This window comes from Scomber japonicus, chromosome 7, assembly GCF_027409825.1.
Source record: "Scomber japonicus isolate fScoJap1 chromosome 7, fScoJap1.pri, whole genome shotgun sequence".
Taxonomy (NCBI): domain Eukaryota; kingdom Metazoa; phylum Chordata; class Actinopteri; order Scombriformes; family Scombridae; genus Scomber; species Scomber japonicus.
The window spans coordinates 9,693,446-9,711,532 of NC_070584.1; the positions used below are offsets into that span (position 1 = coordinate 9,693,446).

At 42.7% G+C, this 18,087-nt stretch overlaps 1 protein-coding gene across 2 annotated transcripts; it reads left to right on the forward strand.

The window, feature by feature from the left end:
* Nucleotides 1–173: 173 nt before the first annotated feature.
* slain2 (SLAIN motif family, member 2) lies at nt 174–17,807 on the forward strand. Of its 2 annotated transcripts, XM_053322655.1 has the most exons (9): nt 174–814; nt 3,893–4,035; nt 11,360–11,530; nt 11,629–11,802; nt 11,895–12,248; nt 12,347–12,493; nt 13,698–13,787; nt 15,762–15,969; nt 16,052–17,807. In XM_053322655.1, exons 1-9 carry the CDS (start codon nt 366–368, stop codon nt 16,113–16,115), a joined length of 1,800 nt encoding a protein of 599 aa, XP_053178630.1. In that variant the 5' UTR covers nt 174–365; the 3' UTR covers nt 16,116–17,807. The 2 variants fall into 2 exon arrangements, with proteins under 2 accessions (XP_053178630.1, XP_053178631.1); XM_053322656.1 differs by lacking the exon at nt 13,698–13,787.
* Nucleotides 17,808–18,087: the final 280 nt, after the last annotated feature.

Here is an 18,087-nt window from a genome sequence, read left to right on the forward strand (position 1 = left end):
TTATGAGTGTAACTCGACTTCTGTAGCAAAATATTGTTCAACGCGTTTTTACGTGCACGCGCAAATAGGTGTTGGTTACGGGCTCGTACCCGCTGCAGTGCGTAGTGACGTAAGTGATCCGCCGCCTGTTGGTCTTTCACAGTTGGTGACGAGTATTATGAAAATGGCCTCGACCCTGCCCGTGAGCGAGAATACCCGAAGAAGATGACGATGTTGAGCTTTTTAAGTCAGTTGAACACAACATTGTCTTTATTGGACACGTAGGAAATAGTGAAACTAGGAAAAAGAAAGAGACTGTCGGCAAAGAAACGACTTTAAAAAAAAGAACAGACCGCCGCATATTTTCGTGGGGCTGAGGAGCCACTATGGAGGATATCAACTCAAATATCAACGCCGACTTGGAGGTGCGGAAGCTTCAGGACTTGGTGAAGAAACTCGAACAGCAAAATGAACAGCTTCGGAGTAGGTCCACAATGCTGTCAGGGAACAACAGACCCCTCAGCGCCGGATACGACTCGTCGTCCCTGTCAGCGGGGATGAGTGCCGGGCTGGCCGGCTTCCCTGGGGTGGGGTTCGGCGGCTTGTTGGAGAACAACCGCTGTCTGAGCCCCAGACTGTCTTATGACGGCATCAGCTTCAGGAGGGCGTATGAATGTGAGGGGGCATCTGCTGCCACCTCTGTACCGAGTATGAACTCACGTTATGCCGACACTACCGGAGGCTTTATGGACGAAGGGGAAACCTCAATCCTAGATGAAGTGGAAATCTTAGATCTCGAAGACATGGATTGTCTACACGAAGACGAGGACAGCTGGTGAGTGACAGGCTTGTCTTCAGGAGGTATCTTATCTTTACAGCCATGTCTGTGTCACCGGTGCTGGCTGACAGCTTTTAATTGCCTGGGCACAGCTGCTCTACACATTAGCTACCACGACAAAACGCCTGGCATAAACAAGCCTGCCTGAAATCTGAAGTCATCTGTGCTGAAGGAGCCTCATTGTGGATCACTCTCTGAAGGATGTTGTTTGGCAAGTCGTGTGGGCGATGCCAAGCCACTTCTCTGGCTGCAGGATCATAATAGATACGCTTTGTGCCAAAATCTGAATCCATTATCTCACACCTTTTTTCTAACAGTTTGTGCATTTTGTTTCTGAGACTGCTCAGTAGGCCTCTGAGGTTCACACACAGGCTCTCTCAGCTGTCAGGACCCTGAAGTCCCCCATCATCTGTTGAAACATTTTGGTGTAGTGATGTGGCAGATTGCTTGGCTTGTCATGGCAGTAGTGGCAGTCGATCAGTGTGTGTGTGTGTGTGTGTGTGTGTGTGTGTGTGTGTGTGTGTGTCTAGCAAAAAATGAAAGTTGTTTTCCTGTTAGGCAGCAGCCATGTGGGAGAGGTAGCCATGGTTATAGTCCTCCTCTGAATTCCCCTCAGCACACCAGTTGGCACACAGCTACAAGTGCACTGCAGCTCAGATGAGAGAGAGGCAAGAGATGTGAAACAGGCCTGTCATCTTCATCATCGTGGAGGAATTAAAGCTGTGTCAGTGTCAAAAAGCTGATCACGAGAATTGCTTTCACATGGATTACAATGTATGGCTATTAATAATATGAACGGGTTACACGAATCGTCTTGTGGATAAGGATGACCATTTGGCAACATGTCAGGCTGTTTATTTAAAATCAGAATGATCCTGACAGCTCACATGTCCATCCACACTCCCTTTTTCTTAATCCTCTCCCACTACATTGTGTTGGCATTATTTCCTCCCTGGTTTTTACAGTAGGTGGCTTTGCATAGATATACTGTAGAAATATAATCCTCAAAGAAGAGTTGCATACTGAGATCTTTGTTACACAGTCTTTGTTATACAGTGATGTCATGCAGAGATGAGTACTGTAGGTTTACAGAGAGTCGGGGAGTAGTTATTTGTAAGATAGTTACTGACAAGACATGAATATAATGATGGGCCTTCCTCAGAAGACTGTCTTTGTTATCAGTCTTGTCAACAAGAGTTTTGTTTGATTGGCCTCCTTTATGGCAAAATCACTGTAATAGGCCGTATTAGAGCACAGCTACCTCAAAGCATCTACTACATTAGGTTATGGGCTAAATGAGGGCTGAGATCGCTTAACGTTTTTTGAAAAAAGTATTTAAATCACTAAAAATGTGGGTCATATTAGGCTGAGAGCCAGCTGGCAGAGTTGGACAGAGTCTGGCAGTCACTCAGCAATTTGATATATGTGACAAAGTTAAAAGATACAAAGAGTCCAGATTAAGATAATCTGGACTGAGTTGTAGGTGTGTTTGTTAAAAAAATAAAGAGGGGTTTTGATTTTATATACCCATTGAAGCATTCCCACATGATTCTAACATGATATGAAGACGATGGATGCTTCTAATCAGTGTTATTTTTCTTCAAAGTAAAAACATGTCAACATTATTAATCTACCAATTGTACGTATAATCAGAATAAATCAGCAAGTTTTTCCTAGGTTGCTTGCAGCAGCTTGCCTGTGCTGGCCACTCAGCCTTTTTAACATCAGTTTACTACTTCCAGGCATTTGCTCACTCATGCCCAACAGAGCTAGTCTCATTATGCCCTGGCAGTTTGTCTGCCCTCTGGATCAGATTGATATCTGGGATTACCCCGTAGTGCCTAGCTCTCGCCAGCTCCTGTCATAGACTCCTGTAATCCCTGAATTAGCATCAGACTGGATTTAAAATCACTGCCCCGTTCCCGCAGCGCTCCTCCTATCAATAGATGCGTGTCGCACTCCTGCCTGCCTGCATATGGACGAGGCACGTCGTTATTGTCTCGCAGTTGAGAGTTCATGTATGAAGCAAGAAGTGGCGGCGGGGCTGTGGATTTACTATGCGCCAGAGCCAGATGTGAATGACAGTCTTTGTGTTGACAAACAATGAAATAGTGCAGCCCCAGATTTCAGGCGTGTATTCCTCTGTGCTGGGCTGCCTCTGCCTGTAATGTTTCTGCTTTCATCATGAAAGGCTTCCTCTATGGTTGCAACAGAGCTGACAGCTGCTGACTCGGATTTCTCTTCTTCTCTTCTTTCTCTCCTCTCCTCAAAAGGACGAGGATACACACACACATATACTTGTATCACTTGCATACTGACAAACAGTATAGGAATGGCCAATACAGTTAGTTTGTAGTCTTATTTTATACTTTGATGTGCTGCCGTCGGTAATAAGAGGGTGTGACAGTTTGAATCAATGCAGCTGACTCAGCATTGAACCCGGTGACTTTTTCAAATGATTTGGGCGACTGGCATTCATTCATCCTGCAGCAGGAGCTTAAAGTTTCACCGTCCTCATTGTTGATGGCGATAACCACCAAGTCACTACTTTTGTATGTTTTTCAACTTGTGACATTTTAGCACCATGTTAAATAGAGCTGCACTGGATATTAGCTGATCACTGATGTGTGGCTGTCTGTGTACACGCAGGCCAATATCTAACAAGGAATTGCTTATATCGTTATCAGATGTTTTTAATTTTCTAATTTTAATATCAAGATCTGGCAAAAATCCAGTTTCAGTCGGGCTGTGATCTTAAATGATTTCAAATATTTAATCTTAAAGAAAACAAAGAGTAACTTTCAGTGTCAAAAAGGTTTTACTTGATCACATAACTTCCTCGTTTCATGCTAACCTTACTCTGTCGATGTCACATCAGCACTCACTGATAAAACGCTGTCCAAACACTGGTTATCCTCTCCATCTCATTTCCTGCTGTTGTCTCACATTACGTATGAGCTGTGATAGGTGATGTTTGTTCTTTAGAGGTGCGAGATGATGGTGCATGTTTGTGTAATGATCTCTTTTATAGCTTTAATAAATGTCAATCATGCATGTTGTTTGTGGTTTTTCCAGGTTATATGAAGCCAAACTGAACAGTCCTCTGCAGAAAGCCTTGAGTCCTATCGTGTGGTGCCGTCAAGCTCTTGACAACCCCAGTCCTGATATGGAATCAGCCAAGCGCTCCCTCATCCATAGACTGGACCTCACTATGTCAGGTAAGCAGTGCCGGCACACACATGAAGCATGGAGTCTCTACTTTGTAGCAGCAGCAGCAGCAGCAGCAGTGTTGGTAGAAACTGTAACAACAACAACACGCTCAATTAATCCTGTGTAAAGAAGGTCAGAGGTCAGGTAGAGGTGCAATTGATGGGATTAACTGTGTGTGTTCAGTGACTCTTAAACAGGAGAAAATCCCTAATCAAGCAAAGACTGTGTGCTGTCATTCACTCTGCTGCTGTTAGTTTATCTACTTTTCAGATTATGTAATGTCAATCATAAGTGCTCGTCATCTTCATCAAAAAATTAATCAATGAAACAATGTAATCTTCACGAGTACCAAGTGTGATAAGTGTAGCATAGAAGTGTAAAGAAACGGCAACGAAGCGATTGTTCATAATATGAATGTTAATTTATAGGAATGAGCCTCCATACAAAGTCTATTACAACTACTACACACAGCTACAGACTACATACAGAAAGATGTACGAGTCATTATACTGTACATGCTCCCTTATGCAGTTCCTTTATTTTAAAGGGAAACTGAACTACTCACATGCACCTGTATGGTGAAACATTAAATGACAGACGCTGTTTTATGAGGAACTAGCAGACACAGATGAGCTGACGTCGTGTTAGAAACAAATCAGCATAACAACAGTTTCCCAGTTTAATTTCCAGTTGAGGTTAGAAGTTACTGAAGGTATTAGGGTGTCAATAAGTTGTTAGAGGGGTTTTAATAATATGAGCTGTTTTTTAGGGGAGTCTGCTTGTCATGAAGTGGAATTTAGACTAAAATGAATGGGAGGATCTCGTGTTTTCTCGTTTGTTCCACCTTTGCAGCAAAAAAACATGAGGAATAATGGTTAATTCATGCTGTGCTGAGGGGCTCTCACAATGTGTATAGTTTAGTGCCATATGGTTGCACCAAGGTGCTCAGGGCGTACACACTATTTATTTATTTAGATTTACATCTGTCAGAAATACATAGTATATAGAAATGTTGCTACCAGCAGTCATAAATTGGTCAATGTTAATAAGACATCATGAACAGTATAAATCTAACATAAAACATTACTGTATAGATTTGAGCTATAATATACATCCAGTTCCACCTCAGCTTTAGTCCGTTACACCTGTGCTACATCTGTTTTCGGTGCTTTTGGCTGCCACTAATTATAGTGAGTGAAGAGGACAGGGGGCTAAACTGAGAGGGGTCATTTCCATTTTGACTGCGGTATGCTCATGTGACAGTGAGATCATATTGAGCAATAGGCTTCTGAAGGTTGTTCGCAGGGCTTTTGACGTTGATCTTCTCAGCTCGGTTGTGTAAGAACCTGCGCGGTACCTGGACAGATGCCCGCCGCCTCGTCCAGAGAGGGGAAACTATAGAAGGAGGAAGTTATCATTATGTAATACCAGCTAAACTGAAGCCTGTGGGAGAAGCATGGACAAACACACTAAAACCCTACGTATAACATATCTGTATGACCTTTTGATCTTTGACCTTTACTAAATGAAAGACCACACTTCAGAGAACACTGCCTGTTTTTTGCTGTTGGTCTCCAAATAGTAGTAATAATAGTATCCAAATGTGATGATAGGTATACTTTTACAGAGCTCAGAAAAAGTAGGAAGTGAAGTAACACTTGAAAATGTTGAGCTTAGGATATATTTGTTCTCCTCTCTTCCTGTTATTTCAGTCTGGAACTTAATAATAGCTAATATTATGGGAATATGTATCAAAATGAAATGTTTACAAGCATCTTCTGATTATTAACTGTGCATTGGTAGGGTAAAACAACTTTAAACAACAAACTTGATCATCAGAAAATAATACATTGTAATTATGAATGAAGCAATCCTAAAATCAACACACTGGGCTGTAATCCCAGTTGTGCCCTGCTGCCCTTCTGTCTGCCTGGGCCACATGTCAAAAATTGTAGATTACATTACATAACATCAGCTAACAGACTCAGAGTTCATGTAGTTATGGTATTATAACAGTTTAGTTATGTACCTCAATCACATAAGCATAAATCTAGCATAACAATAAAGTAACTAACATGTAAATAAATGATTGAATTAACAGACAAATCAGGTGAAATGTCAATCAATCAATCTCAATTAATCTTTATTTGTATAGCACCAAATATAGACAAAACTCAATTTTAACGGGGCGAAACCTCAGGCAGAACCGGGCTCAAAGTGGGCGGCCATCTGCCTCGACCGGTTAGGGTAAAGAGGAGAGAGAGGAAGAACAGGAATGTGCCTTTAAAACACATGAAACATTAGCTAATTAATAACATATCAGAATGCCAGTGTGTCCATCACCTTGATTGATAACCTGTGAAACTGAGATGGGAGATATGAAGGAGTGGTCTTCATCACTAAGCTACCTGTGTAGAATGATGTCATGACCCTCCCTTCTTTTATAGTTTCCTTGGTGCAAAGATAGTGAATTTTTATTGTGGCTGCTGAAATGAACTGCAGTGGATCCAGGCAGCGCAGCTTTTTTCCCTCACAGATTAGAGAGGCTTCACAAACACAGAGAAACAGGCACACACAATCTGGTCTGTTCAGATCTGTTTTTGGGACGTTTTCTTAAGTGATGGCAAATCTAATTGGAATAGAAATGTGTAAAGCAGCTTTCACCGAAGCACATTTTCTTCACTCTATGATGAACAGCGTGGGTTGTTACCCTTGGCTGTGCTCGTAGGTTTATGTCTAAGATTTAAGTAAATATTCCAAACTGCAAACACATCCTAAACGGCCTTCAGTGAACAAAGCAGACTATCTCTCTAGTGGATGACTAATACTACAAACAACTAGCCAGTGAAGCAAGCTCATTAGAAGCATAACGTCATCCTTCATGGGCCTGAAAATATCCCTCATGTCACTGATACCACCCACCGCACCCCTTCACTTCTCTCCTCAGTTGGCACTGGTGTTGTCATCAGTTCAACAAAGGCTTTAAAAAAACAAAAAAACAAACCCAAAAAACAGAAGAACATTTTTTGTGGAGTCTTGTGATTCACAGAGCATGTGCTTAACCCTCTGAGACCTGCACATTCGTACACAACTTGGCAGACATGACTGTGTTTGAGAGGTTGTAGCAGGCTCAGTTTTAAGGTTAGAGTGAAGATGGGTATCATATGAAACTAGAAGACCAACCATGTCATGCTAGCTTGTCAGGAAGGGGGGGTAAATAACACTCCAAAGTTAGGCTACATTTTGGTGAGGGAAAAACTGGTATGTCCATTTTCAAAGGGGTCTGTTGACCTCTCACCTTAAGATATCTGAATGAAAATGGGTTCTATGGATTACCCCCAAGTATCCCCTTTACATGTATACCCACTTTATACTAATCCCATGCAGCTGTGGGCTAAAATGTTCAGTTTTCTGCATGCAGTATAAATGTTATGTCTGCCTATTCTAGTAATGCTGTATTTGAATATTTCTGCATTCTGGCGTCACTAAACAGTCTTGGAATTGAATAAATGAGGTAAGACTGGAAAACTGAACCTCTTGTGGATTCAGAGAGCCTGATCGTCTTCATCGTCTGATAATGTTAGTTTTTCCTAGTAGCCATTTTCTTGTAGTGAGACCATTTTTTTTTAAACTTGATCTCACTGTATAAAATGATCTATTGTGACTTCCAGGATAATCACAGACTCATGAAACGTTACAGCCGCAAATTAAAGACTGTGAGCATTCACAGGATTTTTGGCTTTCTTAGGTATACTGACAGTAAGGGGGAATTTTTGAGCAATTTCCAGAACAGAAGTGCTTGACATCCAATTAAGGAAAAATGCAATTCTTACAGAAATCAAATACAAATCACAGCATGGATATTTCTGTGGTGTTCCTCAAAGTCTTGGAGTTAATGTGGTATTTTGGAAGGATTTTTAAATATTTTTATCAACCATTTGCAACCAAATATATGGCATCAACCCAAAAATGGAAACTTATCAGACATATTGAGCCTGGAAATTACCATCATATACTTCCATCTTAATTTTTATAAGCCCTTATACACTTATACATAAACTTCCAAAATCTGAATAGGCACCAATCAGAACACAGTCTTTATTATATATTTATAACTAGAAAAATTTGACACACAGTGCTGTGCTGTACCTCAAATGAATCTTCAGGTTCAGCTTTCAGATGATCTCTATCACTTCCATGTGACATATACTGCTGACCTGCTATCTCAGCCTAAAGAAGCCCCCCTTTATGGTGGGTCTTTAAGTGTTAAATCAAACATGAAGGTCAAGGCATGAGTAAAGATATGTGTAAACACTGAAATCCTTCTTCTGCACACAAAAAGACTTCAGCGCTAGAGTCAGAGAGTGAAGGAGAGACTCGCCACAATCAGACACACCCTCGTGACTCCCGGCTGCTCTCCTTCACACCTGGTCTCTAGGAGCAGCGTGGAAACCCTGTTGCCATGGTGTTGCCAGAGTTTGTGCCAGCAAAGGGAGACCGATCTAATCTTCGACTTCAGTTGCGGCAGATTGAAGTCAGTCAAGTCTGTTCACGTGCACACACTTACAAAGCATCAGCATATTTCAAACATGACTTTTAGTTTGAGTTGAGTGTTTAGTGTTCGAGCCTTTTGTCCGTGCACGCCCTTTAAAAAAATCATATCCCCAGACACCGAGCCTCTGTTATGTAACTAGCAACGGGGAGGAGGAGACAGTCGCCTGAGTTAACTGGACTTGTCAGAAAAGCACCACTTTATTCACGTCAGACACCCAGAGATCTGATAAGAAGACAAAACACATGTGTCCGGAGCCAAACAGTGAAACGCCATTTTTTTTTCCCATAACGCTGCTTTGACAGCTGTTCTGCAGTGTTGATCCAGAGCACGTACAAGACCCAAGAGATCCTACCGCAGTGACACGACTGACCTGGCCTATTTCTGCTCATAAAACCTCTAACTTTCCTCTTACTGTAAACTTAGATCGCCACTTTCTCACATATCTCCGCCACTTTTATCCATTTTCTCCTCTGTGGTGTTTATCTCTCTCTTTTTTTTTTTTTTTTTTACAAAAGCTTCTCTGTTTGCTCTTCTCTTGTGATGTGCTTCAAGCTCCCTTGTAGCATTTTTAAGCCCTTATTTCATTTTTCATATCAAGTACACCACAGTGCCCCGCATTGTCTTTCATTTCCTCTTCAGCTTTTAAGCTCTCAAGGCTTTTCTACCAGAATGTTATGTGCTGCTGCCTTCATTTTTTTTTTCCTCTCCTGTGGAAACTGCCTGAAAGTTTCCGCTGCTGAAAAAGCCGTGGACACAACGGAAAATGTTCTTGTACAATTTCACATCGCAGTAAATCTAATCGGCATCAATCACGGTGGGAAGGAAAAGCAGTTCTTCTCTCTTTCTTTCTCTGCTCTGTCCTCTGGTTTTAGGACATGAGGATTTTTGAGGACACTCTATTTTAGTTGGTCCCTGTGCTGCAGATCCCTTTAGATTATTCTGTCTCTCTTTCTAGTGACGACGTACCGCCAGGGTTGCTGCGATAGGGCATGTCATCTAATCACTTCCAAACTGTTTAACAAAGAACCGCTGGCTGGGCTTGTAATGAACTGGGGCACTCCTCATGACTCTGTAGCTCAGAATGTTTCAAGACTCCTTTCAGACATGTTTTAAGACATATAAAAATACTATCCTTGTGTCTGATGTTGATTTTCCACAAAAAAAAAGAATTCAGAATGCAATATTATTCTTCATCACGTCTATAAATTACATATTGGGCTGTAATTTGCTCCAAATTGGTCGTGATGTCATAAATCTTGCGCTTTAATGCAGATCAGATTGAAGGTGAGCACAGAGGAACTTTCCACTTTCAGCAGGTGAATGTGTCAAACTCTGAAGCCTTGTGTTGATCTTACTGATCCTGTACAGAAAACAAAGCGTCCATTAGCTGAAGAGTCCTACATGTTGAAGGGTTGTTGACATTCCGCAGCAGCTGATCCGTGTGGATGGCTGCGGAGTGGACATGATGGTATTTTCTAAATAATGCAGGAGGATGGAGTGCAGAGCCCCGAGGAGAAGGGAGAAAATGGAAAGAGGAGGCAGCTGATCTTAAAAGGGCTCCTTTCCAGACACCGCCCAGCTGTGTCAACACATCCAGTTAGAGAGAGAGAGAGAGAGAGAGAGAGAGAGAGAGAAAGTGAAAGAAAAGAAACAGGAGGATGGATAAAACGAGTAACCATCCAAACTATCTCAGTGAGCGACAGCAGCCTGTCCGGGGTTTGATCTCATGACCGAGACCTGGAACCAGACTGCAGACCAGAAGCCTTTAGACTGCCGCCTCACAGAGAATCGCTTTGTGCTCTGTACTCTGTGTGTGGATTGAATGGCGTCTATTGTTACGCTTTTCTCCCCGGCTGATGATGTAGGAGCTCTCCATTAGGCCCTCACCATACGCTTCAAGAGACTCGAGCAGACTGCCAGCGACACTGCAGAGCTTTCATAAAAGGTGCCGGCTCTGAGCAGACACTGCTGGTGTTGTAGTATAAATGGCGGGGTGACCAGCAGGCTTCGTCAGGGGTCGTTTAACGGTTCCAGTGTGTTAACATGCTGGACTAGCGCAACAATGAATGTTAAGTGTTCGGTTGATTCCTTCTTCGTCCTCCCATCTTCTACCACTGACACTGCGCTGTATGCTTAATTCTACTAACCGGCCATGTACACAATTAGAATTATTGGTTGAGTACTTAATGGGGCGGCTGTGGGACGGATTCGTGGTTCGATTCCCAGCTCCTCCAGTACACATGTCGATGTGTCCTTGGGCAAGATACTGAACCCCAAATTGCTCCTGATGGCTGCACCAACAGTGTGTGAATGGGTGAATGTGACTTGTAGTGTAATTGTGCTTTGAGTGGTCTAAAAGACTAGAAAAGCTCTACATAAGTACAGTCCATGTAATATTGATATTTTTATTAATATTGAAGTTTTGTCTGTGACATTTCTTCAACACTGATGTGAGAAATAAGACGTAAAATAAAAGAAAGAAAAAAGCTGTTCAGCACTTGTTCAAAACAGAAACTGATTTCATATCTTATCTTATCTTAGTCAGCATCTAACTCCTTTTGTGTAAAGGTGTGGTTGATGAACTTCAGCCTCTGTAAAGGTCTGTTGTTTGTTTAAAGTAGAATAACGTCAGAATGACACTGCAGTAAAAACCTGGCTGAGGACATGTGACCAGGAAGGACTTTTCCCTCTTTTAAGACATAAAAAAACTTGATTTTAAAACCAAATCTGTGATGTTCTTTTCTGGGTTTCTCATGTTCTGTTCTTTGCCTCTACAGCCAACAAGCGCAGGAGTCTGTATGGAAGCCCCTACAACCACCAGCTGGGTTATGGAAGTCCTTACAGCATGGACGCAGCTAACAGCCCTTACAGCAGTGGCTTCAACTCCCCCTCCTCGACCCCCAGCAGAGTGCCCATCGTCAGACAGCAGCTCATGCCGGGGAACGCAGGTACGGGATTTTCTGTGTAGCTCACCAGCAGTTACAGACTATCTGCTGCTGCTGTCGGACGTGTCTATTAAAGTGTTCCCATGTGATTTTCTCTGCAGCACACCAGCGTAACACAGCGGCAGAGAGGAATCCTCCAGCTGTGAGCCCGCAGTCATCAGTGGACAGTGAGCTGAGCACCTCAGAAATGGACGAGGACTCAGTTGGCTCCTCAACTACCTACAAACTCAATGATGTCACTGATGTCCAGATACTGGCGCGCATGCAGGAAGAGAGTATGTACCTTTAGTGGCGTTGCTTCCTGTGATGTTCAGTTTTCTGTCATGAAACTGTTTCATTTTGAGCGTGTGTATGTGTGTGTGTTCAGGTTTGAGACAGGACTACGCTGCTACGGCGTCCAGACGGAGCTCGGGTTCGTCCTGCCACTCGCTGAGACGCAGCACCTTCAGCGACCAGGAGTTGGACGCGCACAGCCTGGAGGACGACGAGGAGGCGGTGCACCCGGCCTTCCACCTGCCTTCCAACCGCTTCAGCCCCTCCCCTCGTCACTCCCCCCGCGCCTCCCCCAGGAACTCGCCCCGCTCACGCTCCCCGGCCCGCTCCATCGATTACAGCCACAGCCGCGGCTCGCCTCAACCCATTATCAGCCGCCTGCAGCAGCCGCGCCACTCGCTGCAGGGACACGGGCACGACCTGCAGACCAACGTGGTGAAGAACGAAGGTGCTGGACGTCAAACGCTTTATTGTCTGATTCCGACCTCTCTGTCTTTTTTTTTTTGTTTCCTTTAACGAAGCTAGTTCTCTTCTGCTGTGTTACAGAAAAGCTGCGCCGTAGTCTTCCCAACCTCACACGCTCCTCGGCGGCGACGGCCCAGGTCCAGGAGCCTGTCAAGAACAGCCGCAGCTGTGAGTCTAACCTGCAAGTGCCAAACGGCGGCTCTCCTCGACACCAGAGCCAGTCTGCTAGTGAGTATTGGGGGGAACAGATGATGAGTGCAAAAAGAAAGTTGTAAATATTTTGCTGCAGTAGCTTACTAGACCCTTGATTGTCATGTTCATAATTGATACCACTGTCCCGTTTTAACTTTATATGAATATTTGTTTTCCTCTCCAAGTATTGCTCAACATTGAACAGGCTGTGTAATCTCTCGGTAGTCATTGTGCGAGTGGGAATTCTGTTAATCCTTCTGGCTGCACCTACAGTTTCAGGGCTGCGTTGCTTTGGTGACTGGTGATCCTCTTTTTTTTTTCGTCTGTGATCATTTTCAGTTGTTGATATCTTTTATTCACACGCATCCTTCCTCTTATCGTCTCGGCATAACTTTCACTTCAAAGACACGCGCACGCTCATCCTGAAGAATTAAAGCATGGCGCCAGCAACACTGAGAAATCCAGAGCGACTCCTGGTTATCGTCACACTAACATCGTCGTACAGTTTGCGTCCAAAGGTTTTTAAATGTTGTTTAAGAGCTTAGGATTCCCAGACTCTGTGAGTTAAACCTATCCATTTGATGTAATCCTGTAATGGGAGATCAAGGTAATGTCCTTAATCCAGAAACGGTAATCCTGCTCTGATACTAGAGGCAGAAACAGCTGGGGTCAAAGGTCAGGTTTCAGCTGGATCAAAACGTGTAGTGACTGCCTTTATCCAGTCTTAACCAGTCCTCTGAGAGACAGGGTGCTCCTGTGACCTGAACCTCTGGAACCATTTTTAAACATTAGAACAGATATTTGTTTTTCAGCTGACTCTACCTGACTTTTATTCTTATACTTCATCTTAAGAATATGTTTGAATGATCGTATGTATTTTTTCTACTTGAGCTTTGACTGTCGGGGCATGTGAGACACCTACATTCCTCCTTTCTCACTGACTCGTCTTCACTGTAAAGCATGTGTAACCTCAACCAGCCTCCCTCTACCTCTGTGCTGAGACTGGTTGATTTGGCTGTTAAACCTCACGGTGGCACTGACTCTCTGGTGGCCTGCTGCTGCTCCTCCTCCGTCTGAATGAAGCTACCTTTTGAATGTTTGACAGTAGAGCCCTCTAGAGGCCTCTGACTGCACCGCACTCCTTGAATACCTCTGCAGCCCCTTCTTCCTTCCAGTGGTGCTGTGAAAACTGAAGGAGAATGAACTCTGACCCCCGGTGCTGAAATGTCCTGTTTTCCAGCAGCGGCACCTTCACTCCCGAGATACTCCACCCCTTCTCGCTCCTCCCCGAAACCCAAACAGCACCTCCAAAGTCCAACTGCCCTGCGAGGTAACGGCCTGCTCCTAAAACCAGCTGGAGGCTGTGAGACTGATCTCACTCACATACATTACACTCACTTAATGATATACTTTAAACAGCCTACAGTGTACTGAAGGTATCGACTACTGATGTACACCAAGGGTAAATGATTAAATATTTATGCTGTGTGGAGCTCAAATGGATCTGAGGAAGGAGGGAAAACTCTGAGTCCAGTTTTAATCTACATTTCTATTGCTTCTGTCCTCTTTGTGAAATGCTGAAAGTCTGTTTGGTAGCTCACAGAATAGTAAGAGGCAGGCAGAGCAGGGTGGTTGTTGGCAGAGATTAGCTTGACTTTATAACCCCTACTCTATTTTAAAGAGATCGTCTTTAGGATTGCGTCATGCTGTTTCTGCCAAAGATCAAACAATTGATCATATAGACTCATTAACGACTAAGTGGTGACTCACTGCTGTTGCTGGTCCATCGCTGAGAGTTCTCATGGCTGCCACTCACACCTGGATCATCTATCTGGCTACATGAAAAGAAAACTGTCATTCATCTGTTCATCCTTAATGACCACTTTCACCTATAGAGTTTTTTTCTTTGAATCATGAACTATTTTTTTTTTTTAATAGAATCAGAAACAGGTTAAGTGCACATATAAGGAATTAGCTTCAGTGTTGTGGTGCATAACAGTTAAGTATACACAAATTATCTATCATAAATAATATAAAAATATATTTACAGTAGCAGAAATATGTAAAATATATTCTAAGTGAAAAGAGCTGTTACAAGATTGATGTTTAAAATGAAATGAGATGTACAATGGAAGTATCTGATGATTATATGTGTACATTAAGTGCAATGGACTTGTGCCTTTTTACATTTACATTTTAAAATGAGCCAATTTAGAATTTTCATTTCAGTTTTCACAGAACTGAGTGTTCTTCACTTGTGCAAAATGCTGCTTTACTGTGAGTTAGTGGTGACACTTTATTTTTACCAGACATGAAAACAAGCTGGTCTGTGTTCTCTGGCAAATAAAGTGGTCAAATGTGACAATCAGCAGTCCGTTTTAGTGCAGAGGAATGAGCACAGTGAAAATGTTTTGCTCTAAAATAAGATGTCCCTTAAGAGTTATTGAAGACTGTTACATGTGTGGCAGCAGGATGTTGCCTCCCTCACCGTCACATCACCCCCCCCCCCCCCCCGCGCTACAATCTCTGCACATAACCTCCAGGTCACTTGCTATTTCAGGCAAGTTGATTATGAAACGCACTTGGCACATGACAAGTACGATTTTTTTTATTTTTCCCCCACTCATGTAGCTTAAGAGCCGTGTTAATGATGTGACAGTTTGTTAAGAAAACAAACGGCACACTGAAGCCCGTCCTCAGCACCTTCCTCCCTGCTCTGAATTAAGGCCTGTCTCTGTTGTCTTCATCTTTGTCTAGTCCCACTCTCCTGTTGCTTTGGAGAAGAAGGTGATTTCAGTGAGTATTCACTGAGGGTTTCCACCTTTTTTTATTTTATGTTAAATATTGTGATTGTGGTTCCACACCGTCGTTGTATCGATGTTGTGCTTCTGGTTTGTACTAGTAGATAAAGTGTGTGTGTGTGTGTGTGTGTGTGTATATATCACTTCATTCTATCAGCACATCAAGACCCTTAGTGGGCAGCTGTGGTTAGTCGGCCTTTTCTCTTCATTTTATTCATGTTTTGTAGTCTAGTTTATTTTCCAGTTTCTAAACTTAGATCATAACTTGGTTTGACTTTGTTTATGATGGATGTGGATAGTAAAGACACATATTTAGTTGTTTAGTTTGTGTATTCATATCATATATGTATATCTACCTCACATCATCGTGCTCTTGATCATAACTTCATTGTTAAACCACTGATAAACTGAAAACCTCTAAAAAGGTGTTTATTATCATCTATAAAGACTGTTAAACATAATCCAGTTGTACCTGACTCTATTCCTGCTCTGCCTGTCTACAGTTCCCTCTCCCAGTAAGCTGCGAACTCCAGCCACCCCCTCCCCGCTGGCCTTGAGGCAGCCGGTAAAGGCCACATCCAACCCAGGTTCTGCCACTTCCACCCCTACCCGCTCCCTGGGTCCTCCACGCAGCGGCCTGCCCCGCCCCAGTGCTTCTGCGGGAGGAGGGATACCTCTGCCCCGCAGCAAACTGGCCCAACCTGTGCGCAGGTACGGACACATTCCCCTTCATTACATGACTCGTGAGTCTTCTGTGACTAAATATTTAACCTTGAATCTGTTTTCTTTTTAGATCGTTGCCTGCTCCTAGGACCTACAGCGGCGCAGGTGACAACTGGAGAGAAGGTTGTTACTGAGTTGGGCCAGCAGGGGGCACTCAAGTCAAACTATCAACACAAGGAGGCAGACATTATTACAACATGGCACTTTATCTACCTAGATAACTTTTAACAGTGAAGAGAGAGTGAAAGACTATGTCCCAAAAATATATCAAAGTTCTGAATTCAAAAGAGGGGAAGAAGGCGTCCACATGGTGTCAGAGGACCTCCCATCGTGTTTCTCTGTGGGGATTGGCTCTGGAGGGGTCAGGCATGCAGACAGCCCAATAAATGCCAAAGAAACCAGCCCGACTCCAGCTCCGCCAGCAGAGGACACGTCACCTGCCTTCAGTTTGACTGCAATCATCTGTCAGTCCTGACGCTCTGACAGTCCGTATCACTACATTGTCCGGCTTTCTTCCCCTCTCTCCCCCCCCCCCCCCCCCCTCTTTGTGCTTCTTTTTCCTCACCGCCCTCAGGCTGAAATGTTTCCACGCATTTCCTCTCTTTACGCTCTGTGTTCAACAGATGTTGGCAAGAGATCTCTATGATGATGCTGTGCAGGTGAAAAAAATGTCCCGTAACGTTTGAGAATTGTTGATGTCTTGCAACAGTGAAAGCACCTCTGTGTGGGTATGACGTTTAAGAATCTTTCCTCTTGTAAAATCAGCCAGAATGTATGCACAAGTTTGTTTTTTGCAAATTATTTATTCAAATTATTTAAGAAAAAAGTGTATGTCCAAAACATCCATATCAGTATTTTGTTTGAAGATTTCAAAATTGTTAAAAAGAAAAATGTACGTTTTTTGAACCTCAACTTCAAGCTAACTCTCCAAAGCCTTTTTTTTTTTTTGTTAGTTTTTTTTGTTTTCAAAGTGTCAAATCAGGATTCATAGGGACACCTCGGCCAAAGCCTGTCCTGACTTGGACCACAGTTTGCCAATTCTTAAGTGCTTTGATTGGTCAGTTTCAGTTCAGGTTGACATAAAGGAAGAGTTAAATCTGCTGTCTGAAACAAACTTATCGATTGAGAAAGAAACCTGAGCTCAAAATACTATATCTTATCCTCGTTCAACCCTTTCAGCCAATGAGAACATTTTGATGTGGTTCGTTTAAATTTATCAGTGTATATCATTCATGCCATGAAATGAAAACAAAAAAAGAAAAAGTATCTCGACTCGGAAGATAAGTTGAATAAGTTTTGGCTGGCTTTTACCTCTTGTGCTATGAGAATGAATCAAAAGTGTGCCAGTGTTAGGGAAGGTGTTCTGGTAATTGGTGTGGTGGGTTATTAAACTAGTGCCTATAATTTTAAGTTTTACTTGAGTTTGAACATCATGTTTTTGTTTGTTTGTTTATCATTTGGTGCCAATTTCTGGTTTTGCCAATTTCATTTGCAATTTTTTTTGCATCTCTGCTTGATTGAGTTTTTGCCTGCCTGTTTGTTTGTTTTTTGTAACTGAATCTATACATTTATAATTGCTTTAAATAAAAAGTTTAATATGCGCCTTCATATTTATAACTAATTACTCATTCTGTAAATTAAACTATTTATTGAAAAGAGAGGTGCCTCTGTCAAAGCTCAGACTCAGTGGGAAGCTGGAGAGAATGTTGCAAAAAGACATACCACACCTTTTGTGTGAAAGTTTTTGTTATTTTTTTTATATCCACAAACATGACATTCAGTTTCCCTGTGTAAAGTCACATTTCAAATAAAAGCTGAAAAATTCATTCTCTTGTTGCACTTTTTATTCTCTCCTAATTTAAGAGCATAGACGAGTGTTTTTTATTGTTATTATGAGACAACAATGGCCATAAAGTACATGATGTACTGCGCCGTGAGCAACAAAACCAAGCTTTAATAAAACTGCACGTTGAGATTTGTATGAGTGCATAACCCTGATTTTATGGTTAGTGTGCTCAGACTGCACCCTCAGAATTTCTTCAGCTGTGCTTATTCTGATTCTAAGCACTTGAAAACATGAAACGGTCCTGGCTTCAGAATGTTTAG